Source organism: Melanotaenia boesemani, chromosome 3 (assembly GCF_017639745.1).
Source record: "Melanotaenia boesemani isolate fMelBoe1 chromosome 3, fMelBoe1.pri, whole genome shotgun sequence".
Taxonomy (NCBI): domain Eukaryota; kingdom Metazoa; phylum Chordata; class Actinopteri; order Atheriniformes; family Melanotaeniidae; genus Melanotaenia; species Melanotaenia boesemani.
In genome coordinates, this window is record NC_055684.1 from 33,817,413 (window position 1) to 33,837,002 (window position 19,590).

Genomic DNA, 19,590 nt, shown 5'->3' on the forward strand with positions numbered 1-19,590 from the left:
ACTAAAATGTCACATAACTGCAGCTTTAGTTAACAGTTGGCCCCTGTTTGTGAGGCAGAGTTAAGTGAAACAGCAAAAACTGGCTAACTTGTACATATATGGTTGCCTTCAAGTCTAGCACAAGAGCACCACTGTGAAGCATCACGTCACTGTCTGCAACTAGCCAAGCAAAACATTGATTTTTTTTGTTTCTCTAGAGCCTGAAAAAGTCTTTCAGGTTGTTTTATTTTCCACCAAATGTGCCCCACTGCCTGTACACATTTTATCTATCTATCTATCTATCTATCTATCTATCTATCTATCTATCTATCTATCTATCTATCTATCTATCTATCTATCTATCTATCTATCTATCTATCTATCTATCTATCTATCTATCTATCTATCTATCTATCTATCTATGGCATACAATCTCAGGATGTGTTTCTTTTACAGGTGGGTGCAGCTGTTTTAGAGTAAGGTGGAGTTTGGAGATAAAGAAAAAAGACAAGACTGTTTGGTCTCTGATATGAAAGGAATGTCTGCAAAGTTCATCGACTGCAGCTGATAATGAAAACATCATGCACATTGAACCATACAATTATGCATTCTGCTCATTTTTAAGGAGTTCTTTTACGTTGAGCTCCTGGATTTTTTACTTTTTTTCTGAATAAATGTTTGATTCAAAGCTTTTTGGCTACATACAGCCTTCAAAACATGAAGCATCATAAAAATAGATGATACAAAATGGGTAAATCTGTCGCTCCCGCAATTATGAGACATTTACTGTAGTCACTGCCCACCAAGAATGCAGAACATTGCACTGGACAACCACACTTTACCTTGCCATATGTCATGTCTATGAGAAGTATAAAAAAGAAGAGGGTCGTAAAATTATAGGGTTGTTCATTATACCCAAGGTTAGACTTTTTGTGTGTGGAAAATACAACTTCTTGTGTGCCACATGCATTTGAATTAACATTTGTAATCATAAAGAAGGTGGAATATCAGTTTGAAGGTGAAAGAACTTTTGAGTTTCTGCAGTAGTTTTATAGAAACAGCACACTGAATAGTTTTGTGCTTCTAATGTGCTGTAAATGTGTAACATGATGCAATTTTCTACTCTGTCATTGCCTCATTTCTCCCCTCCTCACTTTCTCTCCCTCTTCATCCCTCACTCCCCTATTGGGGACACCAGCCAATCGTACCTCAGCAGGGTCCCACCCCCCACTCTGATAAATACCACAGAGGACCAAGGAGGGTCTATCTGCCTGACTCTCCTTCCCTCAGCAGAGTTTCTTCTCCTTTCACTTCGTCTCAGTCCTGCAGAGTCCATCTGTGAACATGTCTATCAGAGCCATAAAGACCACCACCCTCTCTACTGTGTCGTCCTCCAGGGGCCCGACCCAGGGCTACAGCAGCCGCTCGTTCTCTGGCTATGGAGGCCGCGGTGTGGGGAGTGCCAGGCAGAGCTATGCTGTTCACAGCTCTTACGGGGGTGTGGGCAGCAGTGGTGCTGCTGTGACTACTGGTGGATTTCAGGTGGTTGGTGGGTTTGCTGCTAGGGGATCCGGACAAAGAGGAGATGGAGTGGAGTTTGGCTATATGGGATTTGGTGGCGGCATGGGAGGTGGCATGGCCAATGAAGTGGTGGCCCCCATCACAGCGGTGACTGTGAACAAGAGCCTGCTGGCTCCCTTGAACCTGGAGATTGACCCCACCATCCAGGTGATTCGCACCCAGGAGAAGGAACAGATCAAGATTCTGAACAACCGCTTTGCTTCTTTCATTGACAAGGTCAGTCTATTCAAGGTTCACCTATAGTCAAGACTTTTTATCAGATAAGGAAATATATGCTGCAGCATAGGACACATAACCTGCAAGAAGAGCAATAGTAAACAGCCTTGTTCATTCTGGTGACATAACTGTTGAGAAAAAAAAAAATCCACACGAGGATAAAAAAAACAAAAAAAAAAAAACACACACACACACACACACACACAAAAAACCCCAGAAACTTTAGAGGAAATTAATGCATCGTAAGCCAAAACTGGGATAGAGAAAAGAGTCTGGGTTTCATGAATGAGATCATCCTTAAGAAAATTCCAAACAAAGCAGTATTGTTGATAATATTATTCCATCCGTGAAGTAAATCTGTGGAGGATATTCTTCAAACGTTTCACTCTATAGAAAGATAGAACAGAAGATCACTCTGGATCCAGGCCTGACATGAAGAGCAGGACATTTTTGCTCGAAGGGGTGCATCCAACAATTTCCTGTAAAAGTGAGTGGTAATGAAAGCAAAGGAAACTTCAGGTGTCTTCTTGTGTTTTTCTTTGCGAATAGATATCTCATCTGTAGTGCAGCGTCCAAAGCTTATTGCCTGAATATGAACAGCCTGCACAAACACTAACTAAAACTGAAATGGTTTAATAAAAAAATGCATGAGATGAGCTTATTATTAGAAAGTGAAGTTAGTCTTATGAAGCAATAAAACAACCAACAAAGCTGTTTACCTGGAAGAACAATAGATCATTTTTAAATACCATCCACCAAACATGATTAGTGAGATATCAGAAAAAAACACCTCGTCCATTAACAGATTTTTTCGACCATGACTAATAAGATCCTTCACTTATCCGCTTCTTTAACTTGTCAAAGTGCTTTTTTTGTTCAAGGTGGCACACACACATCATGTAGAAAAGAACTTGTGAATCAATCTTCAGATTGTAAAACAAAGCTCATCCTCCCACTGCTCCTTGTGCCATTATGATACTGCACAAACACACACCGATGTGTGTGTCTTTCATGGTGTTTGCAATGGTAGCAGGACCCCACCCAGGGTCAGGACGCTGAAGGAAAAGTTGAAAAGGGACAACTGGGACACAGTGTGACACTTTGTTGAAGTGCAGCACTACGGGTTAAAGTAAAAAGAGGAGGAACTGATGTGACATTTCAACGCTGCTGGAGGAGGAACAAGTTCAATTAGTCTTTATTTTTCAGCTGGTTCCCTTTTTTGTTGTCTGTCAGCAAACATACCCCCTCCCACTCCCACATCCATTTAGCACGTTTCTAGGACCATCCTGTGTATTCTCTGTTTGCCAGAAGAATGAACAATTTTCAAGAAAAAAAAAAAAAAAAAAAAAAGAAAACCAAAACAAAACAAAACAAAACAGTGATGCTTGATCTGCTCTGTTTCCAGGTCCGTTTCCTTGAACAGCAAAACAAAATGCTTGAGACTAAGTGGAAGCTCCTGCAGGAACAAACTGTGTCTCGCTCCAACATTGACGCCATGTTCGAGGCCTACATTTCAAATCTCCGTAGACAGCTGGACAACTTGGGCCATGAAAAGTTCAAACTGGAATCCGACCTTCAGAACATGACAGGTCTGGTGGAGGACTTCAAAAACAAGTGAGTGGAATAGCTGATGGTGGCTTTTTTTTAACCAAACGTAGCACTGCTTTAATTTCAACTGGTGTTTGTGCATCCAAACTTTATTTATGGAAAAATTATTAGCTGGCATATTCTTCACTGTGTAGAAAAAGAAAATTTCTAGTTAGTTCATATGCATAATCAGAAGCTTTGGAAAAAGTTGTATAATGTATGTCATTGCAATAATAAGATTTTAAGAAGTTACCGTCATGGCTGATAAAGCAAAAATTATGACCCGTAACTGAAATCCTTCAGCTAGAAATGAAATAATGTGAGTGAAAGGATCATTTAGACATCATATTGACAATGTCTCTGTCTTCTCTGTCTCAGGTATGAGGATGAGATAAACAAACGCAATGAGTGTGAAAACAACTTTGTTGTCATAAAGAAGGTTTGTGCAGATTTGATTTATATTTCTTTTTCAGGAGTTCCCACAATAGCCTGTTTTTATCTTCAGAGCTATATTCAACAATCTTTCTCACTGCAGGACACAGATGCAGCTTACATGGTCAAAGTGGAGCTGGAGGCCAAACTGGACGCACTCTCTGATGAGATTGAGTTCCTGAGGCAGATCTATGATGCAGTTATAACCTTTTATTTAACTTCACAGTTCCAAAAGACAATGACTTACTACAGCTTTTTGCTATGCATTTTCCCGTGTCTGTATTCATTTACGATCTTGTGCAGGAACTCAATGAGCTGCAGAGCCAAATCAAGGACACATCTGTTGTGGTTGAGATGGACAACAGCCGTAACCTTGACATGGATGCTATTATTGCTGAAGTGCGTGCTCAGTATGAAGAGATTGCCAACAGGAGCAGAGCAGAGGCCGAGTCGTGGTACCAAACCAAGGTGGGAAAACATACTGTGTTAGTTAAAGCCTGCAACCAGAAAAGTCCCTTGAGTTATTTTCTTGTTATGATATTTCCAAAACACTGGTTCATTTTGTGAAACAGTCAGGACATTTGAGAAAGAGTAAGTTTACTTGCCACAGGGTGAGCTTTGAAAGCTAATCACATTAAACCTTTTATTTAATGTATTAAAAACTTCTTATTCTGATGGAAAGATGCCGTCTTCATCCTCATGTTAGGTGTACTAGTCTGAATATTTTATGCCTTTTCCCATATGGTAGTCAACCATTGCTCAGACTGTTTACTGACTTTTAGAAATTTCCTCTTAAAATACAATCGTTAATCTCATTTATGGCCTCCCCGGCGATGTTTTTAGCACTACCATCACCCTTTCACCAAGTAGCTGCTGTTCACTTTGATTCTCCATTTTGAAAATGGTAGTGACTATGCTATAATATGTAAGCTCTATACATTCTATAGATTTATACAGGATATGTAAGTATTTCATGCTCACTTTACTGAATTGTTTATTTGCAAGTTCAAGAAAACTTACTCTTTTGCACACATCTGCTAAAACACCTGTAATTTGTATACATGGGTAAGAAATAAAGAATAAATAAATAAAATTGAAGAATATGTGTGGTGAAGACCATACTCAAGCAACACCTGATATAACAGTTGAAAAGTTGACTAGAACTGATCTTTTATTTCATGATTTTGGCTTCTCTCCCTGATTGTCGTAGTATGCAGAGATGCAACAGTCAGCAGGAAGATATGGCGACGACCTGAAATCGACCAAGGCTGAAATCGCTGACATCAACCGCAAGATCATGAGGCTCCAGTCTGAAATTGACATGGTTAAAGCACAGGTAAGGAATCAAGTTTAAGCTTTACACACAGAAATGTTTTACTGCTGTATGGTTTCTAGGCTTTTTTTTTTTACCTTTTTTAATATTCTGTGAAGTGAAGAAAGCTTTCATATCACACCTCACTCTTCCCGTGTTCCTCTACTTGTAGCGAAACAATCTGGAAGCTCAGATTGCAGAAGCTGAGGAGCGGGGTGAACTGGCAGTGAAGGATGCTAAGCTCCGCATCAGAGAGCTGGAGGAAGCTCTTCAGAGAGCCAAGCAGGATATGGCCCTGCAAGTCCGCCAGTACCAGGAACTGATGAATGTTAAGCTGGCTCTGGACATTGAAATAGCTACGTATAAGAAACTGCTTGAAGGAGAGGAGAGCAGGTAAACTGTTATTCTAGGGTTATGTGTCTTTATGTGGCAGTAATAACTGCACACAGTATCATGATGGATAGGAACTCATTCTGGTTTTTGTTGCTTTTCTTCTGCTTCTACAGGTTAGCAACAGGAATCAAGACCAATGTAACCAAGCAGACTTGTAAGTCAATATTTTACCTCCACTTAAATAATTAAATTGTTGGTTGATTTTTGCTATGTTATGATAGAAACCTCTATAACTACAATCTAATTATAATGTATTTCTTTTACAGTAGGTGTGAAAAAGAATTCCTAGTAAAGACAGAAACACATTTAAGACACGATGCGTCTTTTGATGCATAAGAAGCAAAAGCTTGATTTTAATCACGACTATCTTCCTCTCAACATGTAGCTATGAACTACAGTGCATTCAGTCTGGAGAGTTCTCGCATTCCATCCTACGTCAGCTCTTCCTTTGATGGAATCAAGTCTAGCAGTGGTTCAGCTTCTGCATTCGAAGGAGCGACGGTGAAGAGCACCACAGTGACCAAGACTGAAACTGTGGAGATCAAGGCTGAAGAGAAGCAGGAAGAAGCAACTGAAGAGTCTGTCACTGCAGAGGAGAAGGAGCAGGAGCAGGTGGAAGCTGAAGCTGTGGTTGAAGAGTGATGCCTTCATGATGGTTTAACAATGATTGGGGAAAATAAGAAAAATATTTGTGTCTTTGTCCCCTTTTCTGCTTCTTTAAAGTTCTCCCAAATGAAGGATGAGTAAAAGCTGTAAAAACAACCTTCCTCCTGAGATCTCATGAAGTTGTGCAAACGAGTCTGGGATGAAACTCCTGTATTCTGCACCACACTTATTTAGCCAGCAGTTGGCACTGCTGCAAAGCAAAGCTGTCATGTGACCCTGCACAGAAGTCAACTTCATACAGAGCAGTAACCGAATTCCTCATTTATTTGTTTGGGCAACACCTGAAACCCCGATGAAACAGCAATAAATCACCTTCAAAAATAAAGATATGTCAATCTTTGTTTTGTCTTTTGTTGTGATGTATTGCACAAATCAATTGGAAAACACTTTTGAGCATCCTGAAGTGACTTCTCATCTAGTATTTATGTATTTTTAATGCACTCTCTCACACACAAACAAGTTTTACTTTTAAAAGAGTTTGACAGAGAAGGCAAACATAGCAGATAAAGGTCCAAGCAAGCAACACCTGACAAGCCCCAGCCTGCTTTTCTCCGGTTACATGGTTACAATTTTCAGTTTGACGGTCATGCAGTCTTGCAATGATGTATTCCTGTAAAATGATCACACCTTTTTATCATTGCCTGTAATACAGTATGCATCCAAAGTTCTCTTGAAAACAAAATAATCCAACATGCAGTCTGTTTCAAAGACAGACCAACGTACTTAGTGATTAAATACAATCACTCATGCAGATGTTAAGATGCTTAAGGAGCATAACATAATAGATGGACAGAAAACAGGACCTTTACCCCTTTCAGTAAAACACCTAAACGGCCTTCCAAGCACAGCAAGAAACAAGTTTGAGCATGAATTGTGGGTGGTGGTGCCCCACCCAAGGCCACACAACCTCTCTTAAAGTCAGAAACTGAAAACTTCACAAATCCCACAATCCCACCCACAGTTTGTCAGCCTTAATGGGCCGCTGACACAGACTGGGACAAACTGGAGCATGTTCAGGTTTGAAAAACTGATGAGCTAACTGAACAAAAACAATACCACAGAAAGAACGTGCAGTCTGCACACAAAATATGTTTTCAACAACAGTTACAGCAATAGGTGACCTGAAATTACATTATAGGAGCTAAAAACTGCTGTAATTTCCCTCTTAGAAATAAAAACTATTCTAGTAAGAAAAGCTGTTTTAGCTGGATTTGGATCTGATACTGTAAATGGAGTATTTCAATTTATGAAGGAAGCACCACAAGTAAGAGAAACATATTTCTTTCTAAACTTAAGCAAAATGAGAAGAACTATGGGGTAGCTTGAGCAACTTAAATTGCATTTTAGACATACAGTAACAAAAAATGGCTAGCTTACCTCTGAGTTTGGAGGGAGGAAGGAGCCAGCTGGCTTTGTTCAGTACTCCTCAAACTTAATGAATTATTGTTTGTTTTATCTGCATAAAACAGGAGAGTGAAAAATACAATTTGCTGTTTTGTTGGGTTATAAGTTTGTTTTTATCTTGGTTGGGTGCTTTGCTATACTGGAACCAGCTTCAGCTTCTTGGTCCATTATGTAACATTCAGACATACGTTCATTCAGTGACATATCGTAACATTTGTTCATTCACAAACAGCTGTGTGAGCTGCCCATAGGCGGGATGGACACACATTACACAAACTCTGAAAATGACACACTAAACCAGCATGCATCCTCCTCCTTGTTGTAGTACTGCTGAACTGATGTGGACTGTTCATGTTGCAACAAGAAGGACTGACTATGCTGCAGGACCCTGACAGCTGATCACCATAATGTCTTGCTTGCTTCAACATCTTATCTACTTTTAGAGCTGGGTGTAAAATCTTTGCCACAGTGGCCAGCCCAGAGCCTCCCAAAAATGTCCTAACAAAATATTACGGATGCATAAGTGTGTGAAGTATTGGGTGAGGCTATAGGGTAGAGTTAAGAAGAACAATACAATAACTGTCTGATAACCAAGACTTGACAGCATGTAGTTACAAGTACCAGTTAAACCTTTATGCTATGCAATATGCACAGTATGCCTCTGTCTACAACTGTGTGCTGGAATTCGCTGCAGAGAAAATATGTTCACACCTGAATAAGAAAAAAAGTGAATGCCTTTCTCTCTGTTTCGTTTAACTGCATAGATGCAAGTGCTTTAACCCTGCACCTAATTAAGACAATTTAATGAATTACATGTAATACAAAAAAAAAAAAAAAAAAAAAAAAAATTGGACTATTTCTCAGGTGCAAATGTTGATTTCCGAGGCTTGACTTTGTTACAATCCAAAGTATTCAAAGTAGTGTTGGAAACTTTCTGTAATTTATCAGATTAACCAACAAATATATAAATTATCACAAATTCTATGTAGTAGAATAAATAGTGTGAAAAATAGTGTAGTGACTAACCATGCAATCTGGCCAAAATGTGTCATAAATTACCTTTGAACTGGAAATATACCCTGTCACAAAAAACTATTTTAATAAGAAAATGTCTTTTTTTAGATTATTAATTTGCTCGTGCTATGACTCCAGGTTGCATGTTAGGTTTACATGGCACGTGATATTATAGCCAACAACATACAATTACACCACCTGTCCATGCAGCAAGTGAGAACACCAAGCAGCTGAAGCAAGTGCATGTATCAGCAGATAAAAAGGTTGTCTTTGTCATCACTATCAAGCAGTTTACACTAATTGGTGTACAATAAAACATTTGACATATAAAATCTCTCTGTGATTGACTGATGTTTAAATGCTAGCAGAGACATAATGAGTTACAATGCTGCTCCAGGGTTTTGTGATCTATTCGTGTAAACTGTCAGATTTAATGGTCTTTAATGCATTTACACTGCACCGGCGGCAGTACAACAAATCCTTGCATGAATTTGTTTCATTCAGAATTTTTCTGTTAGGACTTGATAAGATATGTTCAAGATTGACAAGTGCTTTTAGGCTTACAAAAAAAAGAAGGTCTGTTACTCATGCTGAAAAACTGGTCTGAACTCCTCTGCAAGTTGGGGTGGAGGCAACTGATAGACGATGCAGATCTGTATGATTATGGAGTATTCCAGCTTCTTCAGATGCCAGGTGGAGGTGTGTCATTTCTGCTTTTACTCAAACACCTGCAGCTGAAACTTATATTTCTGTTTGAATTACGCCTCTTTGGACATTATGCTCCAAGGTAATCTCATTGCATTTGAAATGATTGGAAATGTGCACTCTGCTTGCCTTAGGTAATTATTGCACAAGGGATTTTACACAAAGCACTGCCTGGATTAAAATAATCAAACTATATAGCATTTGAGAAATAAATCTAATTTAATTCAAGGCAGAACACTTTCATGTTTTTTTTAAAAGACTATCCAAGAGCATAAAAGGAAAAAAGAGACATTGAAAAAATGCTGCATGAATTTGCCAAAACATGTGTCTCAATTAATAAGAAAAATTTTAAAATGTTTTCGTTACAATTGTGCAAACTTGACGAGGCTGATCTTGTTTGGGGTAAACAATTTTAGAAGCATTTGCTGGATATTAGAAACCTGACTAGCTTTGGTTTCAGCAACAAATACAGAGAAAAACTATATCTTCTCTCACAGTATTAACAAAAGGGTTAAATTTTTGAAATAGAACTGCATTGATTGCATAGGTGCACCCAGTGGCTGCAAAGCTACTGTTGCTAAATTCAACAAAAAATACACTACCGTTCAAAAGTTTGGGGTCACTTCCCTATTGAATCCCATGGCAAAGTGACCCCAAACTTTTGAATAGTGGTGTATGTAATCATATGAAAGGAAAAACTGAGGATTATCTGTCTTTTAAGAATTAGTACACAACAGGAACACAATGTTTAGGAAGGTGTGAAAGTCACATCAGCTGTGTTGCACCCTTCTCAGCAATTCTAAGCATTTGATGTTTGGTTTCTGACCAACATGAAATGCTTTCGGCTTAACAACACTGAAAGATAACAGCAATGTGTCAGTTTTACGACGCTATCGTCTGTCATTTTCCACTGACACTGACTGACAAGTCATTCAGTCCCTGCAGGGCATCTGTTGAAGGCAAAAGGGGAGGACTGTGCTTCTCAGTACATTACATAACTCCAGGGCACCTGACAGCAAGACCTGTCATTTACCATAGTCTGGTTCTAACCTGGTAGGTTATCTAAGTTGCAATCTGACAGAACTAAACTCTCCTGCCCCTCTTTAAGATTCGTTTTTTTTTTAGCTCTAAATAGTACACGCTAACAGACTTTTAGGTTAGATCAGTGGTTCTCAAACTGGCTGTCGGGACTCCTATGGGGATTGCCAGATAATTGTAAAAAATATATAGTTTAGTACTCATGTCATATTAAAAATCTGAATTTGACATTGTCTCCTTGAGAGAAGCTGTTTTTTGGCATGTAGATGCCTTGTCACAGCAGTGAACCACCAAAACCCACTTTATCCTCCTTATTTATGAAGATTCTGACAGGTTTCCACCCTTACATTTAGAGAATGGCTGCAATACGACCCATTTGATTCATCACACATTTAATCACTAAGTGGTCGAGTGGGGGTGGGGGTCGTGAACAACAACGTATGTTACCTTGAGGGTCGTGGCTTGAAAAGTATGATAAGCACTGGGTTAGATGACAGCAGCACTATGTTCCCAGCTTAATCATATAAAGGGTTTAGTCCAGTTTTAATGCAGCTTTGTAAAATCTTCCATCTTTATTCTGTACCAAAAGTTCTTAGCAATAACAGCTGATTAGGCCATCATCACCAAAACAATCTAGGTTTTTGCAATTATAATCTGATATTTGAGGCATGGGGCTCTCCTGTAAACTTTGTTTCTTATATCAAGCTCTGATAGAAATGCACAGACTTTCATTGTCACTCTGGGTCTGTCTCTTGTGCATTACCCTCAAGAATGCAGAGGGTGTGTCGAACAAAATTCTTCTCCCCTTACATAACTTTTGACTGTAAAAACAACTTAAGCTAGATTTATTTTTGTTATTCAAGATTTTTTACTTTATTGTGATCCTCTCGCCTCGATTTATAAGTATAATGAGTTAAATGATTATTAGTTAATATAAACATTACTCAAAATTATTTGTATGTTGAATTAAACAAGGCAACATACTTTGTCAGGTCGGTGTTTTCACTTATCACTTCGATAGTCATGTTTGATGTTGGCAGCGTGCTTTGGACTGTTTTCATGCTGGAATATTGCTCTTTAAGAGGCATTCATGGTGACACCTACATATAATACAGAGCTGCTCTCATACACTCTCATATTATCACTCAGTGACCTACAGTATGTACTTCACCCTTAGGAATATACATTCTCTATGGCAGTCTTGTGCAGGGTCAAAAGCTTGTGAGCTATAGAGGTGTGTGAGGACATGCATAGTTGTGATGGGTTGGTGATTTAACTAGCCTACTTTATTAGGTATACCTTGCTAGTGCCAGGCCAGCTGGCAACATGGCACTTGTAGAACTTGCTAAGACACCTTTTGTCTTCAGAATTGTCATAATTCTTTATGACACTGGTTCAACAGGGTGTTAAAAACATTTCTGAGAGATTTTGGTCTAAATTGACATGACAGTATGAGGCAGGTACTACAGATTTGTTGGCCACACGTTCATGACAAGAATCTCCCGTTCCACCACATCCCGAAGCTACTCTATTGGATTGAGATGTGGTGACTGTGGAGGTCAATGGAGTACAGTGCACTCATTGTCCTGTTCTAGTTACCATCATGAGATGATTTAAGCTCTGTGACATGGAGCATTATCTTGCTAGAAGTAGCCATCAGAAGATGGGAACAGTACAGTCAGCAAGGGGTGGACATGGTCAACAATAATACTCCAAGAAAACATCCCCCACACCAGCAGCCTGAACTGTTGATACAAGGGAGAATGGATCCATGCTTTTATGTTGTTTATGCAAATTTATGACACTACCATCTGAATGTGGAGCTGAAATTGATATTTATCAGAAAAAGGGAACATTTTTGAAAATTTCTTTTGTCCAATTTTGGCGAGCCTTTGCAAAGTGTAGCCTCAGTTTCCTGTTCTTAGCTTACAGGAGAGGCACCCGGTGTGGTGTTCTGCTGCTGCAACCCATCTGCTTCAAGGTTGGACATGTCATGCATTCAGAAATGTAATTCTGCATATCTTTGTCACAAACAGTGATTATTTTTTTATTACTATTTTCCTTTGTATCATCTCCAACCAGTCTGCCTATTCTCCTCTGACCCTTGACATCAAAAAAGTATTTTGGTCCAGACAACTGCTGCTCACTGGATATTTTCTCTTTTTCAGACTGTTTGTTCCGTGTGAAAATCTTAGTTGATCAGTAGTTTCTGAAATACTCAGACCAGTCTATCTGGACCAAGAAACCATGACACGTTCAAAGTCCCCTAAAGTTCCTTTTTTCCACACTCAGTTTCAACTTTAGGAAATTGTCTTGACCATGTTGCAGAATAACATAATTTTAAATGTTCCTAACTTTGAATGTGATCTCATTTGGGTGAAAATCATCAGACAATTCCACACAGACTCACTTCTGACTCATAACATACATTAACATTTGGTCAAGATCCTGCTGTGTTCATTTTGAATTCAGAGGTAATGTGTAAATGAGCTGAGCAATATTGTGACTTAGGAGCTGATAAGCAGCAAATCTTTGGTATCCTGTTGGCACAGTCAGGTTTATGAGCATAAGTTAATAATTTCCTACTATCAGAACTGGCACACTAGAAGTGTGTGACTAAGACAGTAGGGCAGTTTAATCACACGTTCTCACTTTCCTTTTACCTGTTCAAACATGCAAGTATGCTGGTATTTGCCAAGTATTGTGCTTTTAGCAGATACATTTTTCCATTTGTGTTTTCTTTTTGTTTGTTTTTTTTCTTTTCTTTTAATCTGTATTTATGTGAACAATTTTTCAGAAGATAAGAAAAATTTTCAACACATCTTTTCACAGCTAGTTTTGACAGCACACACAAGCACAAGCACACACACACAGATTCACCACACACTACTGGGAAGGATTTGTGGAGATTATGAGTGTTCAGACAAGACAGTAGTTGCTAGGCAACCCAACAACAATAACAGGAAATGACAGAATGAACAGTGTGAAAATAGTGGATTCTCTTGACAGGAAACATACGCTGAGATTACAACATTTTTTGTTTTCTAGACACTTCTGTTTTAGGATATCCATAAAGTTTTTAATTTTGTCTTCTCAGTCTCAGTTATTGAATTTGAAAATAAAGCAAATGGCCGTTTTGATCTGTGACTGATTAAAGTGTAAAAACTTGGAAGTAAATGCCACCATGAAACTATTTTCATTGATAACAGGTACTATTGTTTCTCAGAACTTAGGAATGGGAAAGCCAGTTGCAACAGGAAACAAGTTTTACTCCCTACTGGAGGCTTTAACCACTGGTTGTTTTGACAAAACCAGCTATTATGTAGCCACACCTTTCATGACAAACTTTGAATTTTAATGATAAGTCTTTTTTAAGTCACATGCTACACTTACTGCATAAAAGCAACACAAATAAAAAGCACAAGAGTATCCAGGCTTTACTAGAGATATCTGTTACACAGTCATGTCAAGAAGATGTCAACGAAAAGAAACATGTTTTTTTTTCAGTACAGATTGTAAAACTCTGACAGATATTGCTTGTTGTGTTAGTGGTGTTAGTGAGTGTAAATAGCATGTAGCCATAAATTCTGAGCGAGTAGTCTGAGTTCAGGTCATGACTTTAGCATACTGCTCTTAGTCAATGAGGGTAGTGATAGTGCTGCACCTTTGGGTGGGTAGTGTCCCAGGAATGTATGCAGAACAGTCAGACCTGCTTAGACAAGTGGTATGCTCAGTAGTCCAGCCATTGTATGGTCCAGTGTGTGAAGTTACATGCATGATACAGAATAACTAAAGTGGACATCAGCCTGACATACAATAACCTATGTATAAATAAAATATAGATTCTATATCTGTATTAGTAACAAGTCCATTCTGTCTTCCCCACTCTGGGCGTTACAAAAACCCAGCTCTTGCATTTTAGACCAAGATAAATTTCCTTTAATATATATATATATATATATATATATATATATATATATGTATATATATATATATATATATATATAAAGAAATAGAATACAAATTGTGTGTTCTTGAAAGAGGATACTGGAAAGTAGGCCTGCACACGATAACAGATGCTGGTGAAACTTTTTTGTAATCACTACTGTTTTCATCTTCGGAGGCCCTAGTACCCTCAGTGTTAAGCTGTGCTAGTTGCTTTCAAAAGCATTTGTTGTAAGATTTTTTTTTAATGTCAGTCTGTCTGCAGCAATGTTAGCCGGTCTTTAAGGTTTTGGTTGCAGAAGTCTTGTCAGCTGTGTGCTAACATTAAGAGCGTTGTTTGAATGTTTGCCAAATACATACCCTGTCATCTTGCCAGTGTTCGCTAATTAACATAAAACACAACCAAAATAGTTGAGGCTAATGGGAACTAGTTTCACAGCAAAAAGGTGTGTCAACTGACAAAGCACCCAGCAGAGGTACTGTATGTGGAAAAGACAATAGATCAAAATTCTTTCTTTATTTACATGAGAATCTGTCATACACACAGAAAAACTTTTGCAGCTATCTTCACTAAGACATTGTACTGACCTCCATCAGCTACGGACAAAACGTTGACCGTTGATGGAAGTCATGCATGGTTTGGGTTTAGGATTAAGTCATCTAACTCTGAACATCAATGCGTATTGTGTCAGGGATTGAGTTCATTTATGTACCGGTGAGACAATGAGGTAAGAACAAAGAAAGATAAACAAGTACATACACAAACTCACATGCACACACAAAGATTTTAGGCATTTGCTCATGTTTGATCATCACAGACACAACTATTCAAACAGACTCCAAACCAGGAAAACACTGTGCAACACAGACAACGTTTGTGACATCATGAGAAAACAGGTGTTTTCGAACGCTCTCACTCACAAGTTATTCGGTTGCTAAGTTGGCAAGACAACTTTCATGATCTTGCCTGTCTGACAAAGAATGAGTCATTTAGTCAGACAATAAGCCTGACTATCATTTAATGAGGCAATGCATTAGAGTGTGTGTGTTGTGTCTCAGTTTTCTTTATTCCTCTTTGGGCTTTTCTCTACATTACCTCCTTGTGGGGACTTGTTGACCTTATTTTAACCAAGGTTTAACCAATATCCTTTCTAGCTGCAGGTGGGTGTGAACTGAGTGAATTAAGACACTGCATTGCTCTGTTAACAATAGCTGGGCATGCTGGCATGTGAAGTAAAAGTCCAGCATAATAAAGTATTATCTTCTTGTGATTTTTAACAGTCAGTTTGAGTGTGTCTGGAAACTTGCAATCATGCCAACAAACTGCCACTTTCGTGACCAAGTTAAATTAGTTTGTAGTAGCTGAAATGCAGCCGAGCATGTTTGTCTGTGAGTTTCATCACATGCACAACAAATGTTTTGTTAACTAACTTTTACACATTCATCAGATTAACCACATTTTCTTTAGTTGGCCTACGCTAGATATTTCCACGCTTGATTTGTGGTGGCTGTGTTGTAAGGGTGTGTACCTATTGCAGGTGGTGAAATTGTGAGACCTAGATGAAAACCCCAGTCAACATCACTCCATCATGATGTACACACCCACCATCTTACAGTGTGCCAAAGTAAGCATCGAGGGGTGTGTCCATGAGTCTCTTTTGGGTTCATTATTCATTTTACAGTTAGTGAATAGCTTGATTCTACTCATCTCAATCTGCTGTAACTCTATGCAAACACAAAAAAGGAGTCTGACCCTTTCTACATACAATTCTCAAACTAAAAATTTTTCCAAATGAACCCGGCATCTGCCCATTGAATGTTTTTTGGGTAGCTCTTTGCTAACCTCCCCCAACTACAGCATTCTATAAAATTAAAAATTAGTATGCACACCCAAGCATTGTGTTCACATTGATACTGAGCTACACTGAAGCTGTGTCTACTACCATCTCTTGACATGAGACTGAATGCTGATTAAACACTTTGCAGTCAAGAGCCACATGTTAGCAGGTATTAGTTGTTTGGCCAGTGTAAAAAAAAGGCAGGGGCTTCCCAAATCAGGTAAAGTATAACCACCTTGAAGGTGAATCTAAAAAGGAGATTGAGTACATGTCTCACACTGATTGTGAAAAACTCAGAGCACAATTGTAATATTTTTCAAGAACTGCATTGTTGTTCCAAATCTAATGTGGCCTTAAAGGTGAATCTTATCCAGGAAACAACAGGAAGGTGAATTTCTTCAAGAATATTTCTACAGTCCTTGCTGTTTAATGGAGAAGGTAACAAAGAGTTCCCCTGGTTACATTACAAATTCTAATGTTCATTTGAGAGACCAGTTTGTTGAGCATGTGCTTGATCCTGCTTTATGCAGATCGACTTGCAGACTTGTCCGCAAGCCCCCAGACTACACTCTTTTGAGTGTTAGGGGAGAAGCAACTAGGTGGGAGCTGGAGGAACAGCCTGATGTGAGAGAAAAGAACCATTCAATGCCATCATTCTGTGCTTTTCAATTATCCTAAAATAGGAGAGGGTCTGAGATTATACAGAAGTCAAATATCCCCAGAAACCTGGCTGAAATGAGAAGATCATGAAACAACAAGAACAAATTGACTTTCTTTCCCATATGTTCCTGCTTTTCTGTTTTTCATTCATCCATTTCCACAGACACTCATACAGCACATGATTTTCTTATAGCAATGTGGGTCCATGCAAAGACACTGTTACACATAGACACGATAGGGGATCTGACCACCAACCTTTCAAATGAAAGAACAATTCAGCCAAAACTTTGAAGACAGAAATGTTGGTGGTAAACTCTTGTAATTTTGTCCATCATTGTCAGGTTACATTTAAGCAAATATATGGTTCAGTCACCTGAGCACTGAATATTTACATAAATTGTTTTGCTGTCATCACTAACTTGTGGTTGTGCTTTTCAAATATTTCTGACCAGCCTGACAACTTTTCATGCAAGATGATCATTTCAAAAGAAGCATTATCATGCCAAACCAGCCATATAATTATTTGGAAAAAAAAAAAAAAACAAAAAAAAAAAAACTGGTTGCCAGTTGTGATTGGTCTTGAAACCCAAAGAGTCTAGTCCAAGGATATTCAGTTCAGTTCCATGAAGGGCACAATCCTGCATGTTTTCAGTGTGTCCCTGCTCCAACACTCCTGACTCAAATTAATGATTCATTGTGCAGAACTTCAGCCTGTTGGATCCATTTAATTTGAGTCAGTTGGATTGGAGCAGGAAAACATTACAAACCAGCAGGACTGTGACCCTCGTAGGATTGAACTGAGTAGCCCTGATCTAGTCCGTATATAGGTCTGGATTCACACAACTTTGGTCTTGTCTTGCTTTTGTTGGAACTTGTTCGAAATGCACCCTCCCCTTTAAGGAAATTCTTTTTTCCACTACACTACAGGGATAAGCAGTTTTGAGTGCAACACTAGTGTCAAGATTCTTGGAGATTAATGCCTATCAGATTGTGTGCTTATAAACAACAACATGATCCATCCAAAGACAGTGCACATCAGATATGAATCTCACATGTTTAAATCTCAGGAGACTTGCAAAAGTTACGTTTCCATGGAAATTAAAATAATGGACATAAATGTTGGCTGTGTACAAAAGCCGAGAGCAGTCATGGTCAAATGATTTTTTAACACTGTTTCCTTGTGATAACGGGGTCATTTATCTTATCTCGAGTAAACAAAGTTTGTTTTCTTTCCCTCTTTTCTACACGACTGCTTCACAGTATTCACCAACCCCACTGAAGCACGGACGAGAGTATTCCCTTTTTTACTGGTTTTATGTGGCTCAGTTTTAGATTATGATGAATGCAATGTAAAAGCCAATTTAACAGGAAAGAGTTAACACCAGATTTTTGCTGCCATTGCCTCCCAGAACTTCCAGTTGCACCCTGTTGCTGTTTCAAGACAAGATCGATAGATGCAGTTTTGTAATTACATACGAACACTTCATGGGTATGCAGCACAAATCATGACATGTTCTCCTGCACTGGACCGTTCAGGTCTTTTAAACTCTTTGCTGTGATATTGAAGTATTGGTTTGTAGAAACTGCTGCACAACCATCACTCCTCAGTTACTACTCTGCGGCACTACTAACTAAACAGGATATCCAGTGATACTTTTAAATAAAAAGCAGGATTAAAAAAAGGATAAAAGAAACAAAGTAAATCACTCCAAGACACAGGAGACAGAAGCTGCCTGGCTGGTTTCTGATACCAGAGACAAAACTTTAAAGCAGTGATGAAAACTTAACAGTAACAAAAGAAAAAAAAAAAAAAAACAACTCAGGAAGCCACTTAGTACTTGACAGGTGGAATTCCTTGTTTTAAGTGAAACCTCCTTTTCTTGTCTTTGGCTGTTAAGAGACTTTCAGTGTGAAAGAAAAAAACAAAGAAACAACTCACATTTTTTCCACTTTTATTGCCAGACTTTCTGTAAAACACCTTGGGGCCACGTGTCAAATGAATTATATAAATATAAGAATGTATAGTTTTTTTTGTTATTTTTATCTGTTTGTGTGGTTTAATTTTGATGCCAATACAATATAGAAAAACAAATGATTGCATGTAATTATCTGTTGGCTGCACTTATAGTGGAGTGGAGGTCATGCAGTCATAGAAATGTATGATAAAAGTTTGTCCAGGTCAGCCTTTTCATCTGCACCTCCATTTTATGCTGACCCCCAGAAACACTAAAATATCTGAGTATCAGTTCATGTTAAATCCAAGCCAAATCTTTGTATCTTGACCTGACCTGACTTTTAAATGAACTATGCAAAGCTTAAATTAAATCTTTGTTTCTGAGCTGTAACACTGAGGATAAAAGAGTATCACATTTCCAGTCGTAATAAATAGTTGCATATATGGAGAATCCAATCACACACTGACTTTCATTCACACTTTAAACACACTGACTGATTAATGCAGTTTTTTTCTATATTAATGAGTCTGTCTATAATTTTAAGCATGGTGCATGCAGGCACGGCGCCAGGATTTTTTTTCTCCTGGTGCTAATGAGGGACTTGACCAATACGTGGGGGTGCTAAGAAAATAACAGATTTCCATGACTTAGGTAACTTTATACATAGGTTATCGATTTTTTCAATAAAAGTGGCTAAGATACACAGCAATTTAACTGAATTAGCCAAAGAACATTCAGCAAAATAACCAGGCCTACAACGAGCCACAAAGCAACGGCAAAAATGTTTTCACGTGGAAAGGTGCAAGATTCAGCACCAGACAGCGACCATGTGATAAACAAGCAACACATACAGAATGCAACAAAC

The 19,590-nt window shown here is 38.5% G+C and overlaps 1 protein-coding gene across 1 annotated transcript; it reads left to right on the plus strand.

Moving 5' to 3' along the window:
* The first annotated feature begins 1,260 nt into the window (after positions 1 to 1,260).
* LOC121637085 (keratin, type II cytoskeletal 8-like) lies at positions 1,261 to 6,253 on the plus strand. The gene is made up of 9 exons (XM_041980990.1): positions 1,261 to 1,776; positions 3,182 to 3,390; positions 3,742 to 3,802; positions 3,899 to 3,994; positions 4,099 to 4,263; positions 5,006 to 5,131; positions 5,280 to 5,500; positions 5,614 to 5,654; positions 5,886 to 6,253. Exons 1-9 carry the CDS (start codon positions 1,324 to 1,326, stop codon positions 6,140 to 6,142), a joined length of 1,629 nt encoding a protein of 542 aa, XP_041836924.1. The 5' UTR covers positions 1,261 to 1,323; the 3' UTR covers positions 6,143 to 6,253.
* The last annotated feature ends 13,337 nt before the right edge of the window (positions 6,254 to 19,590 follow it).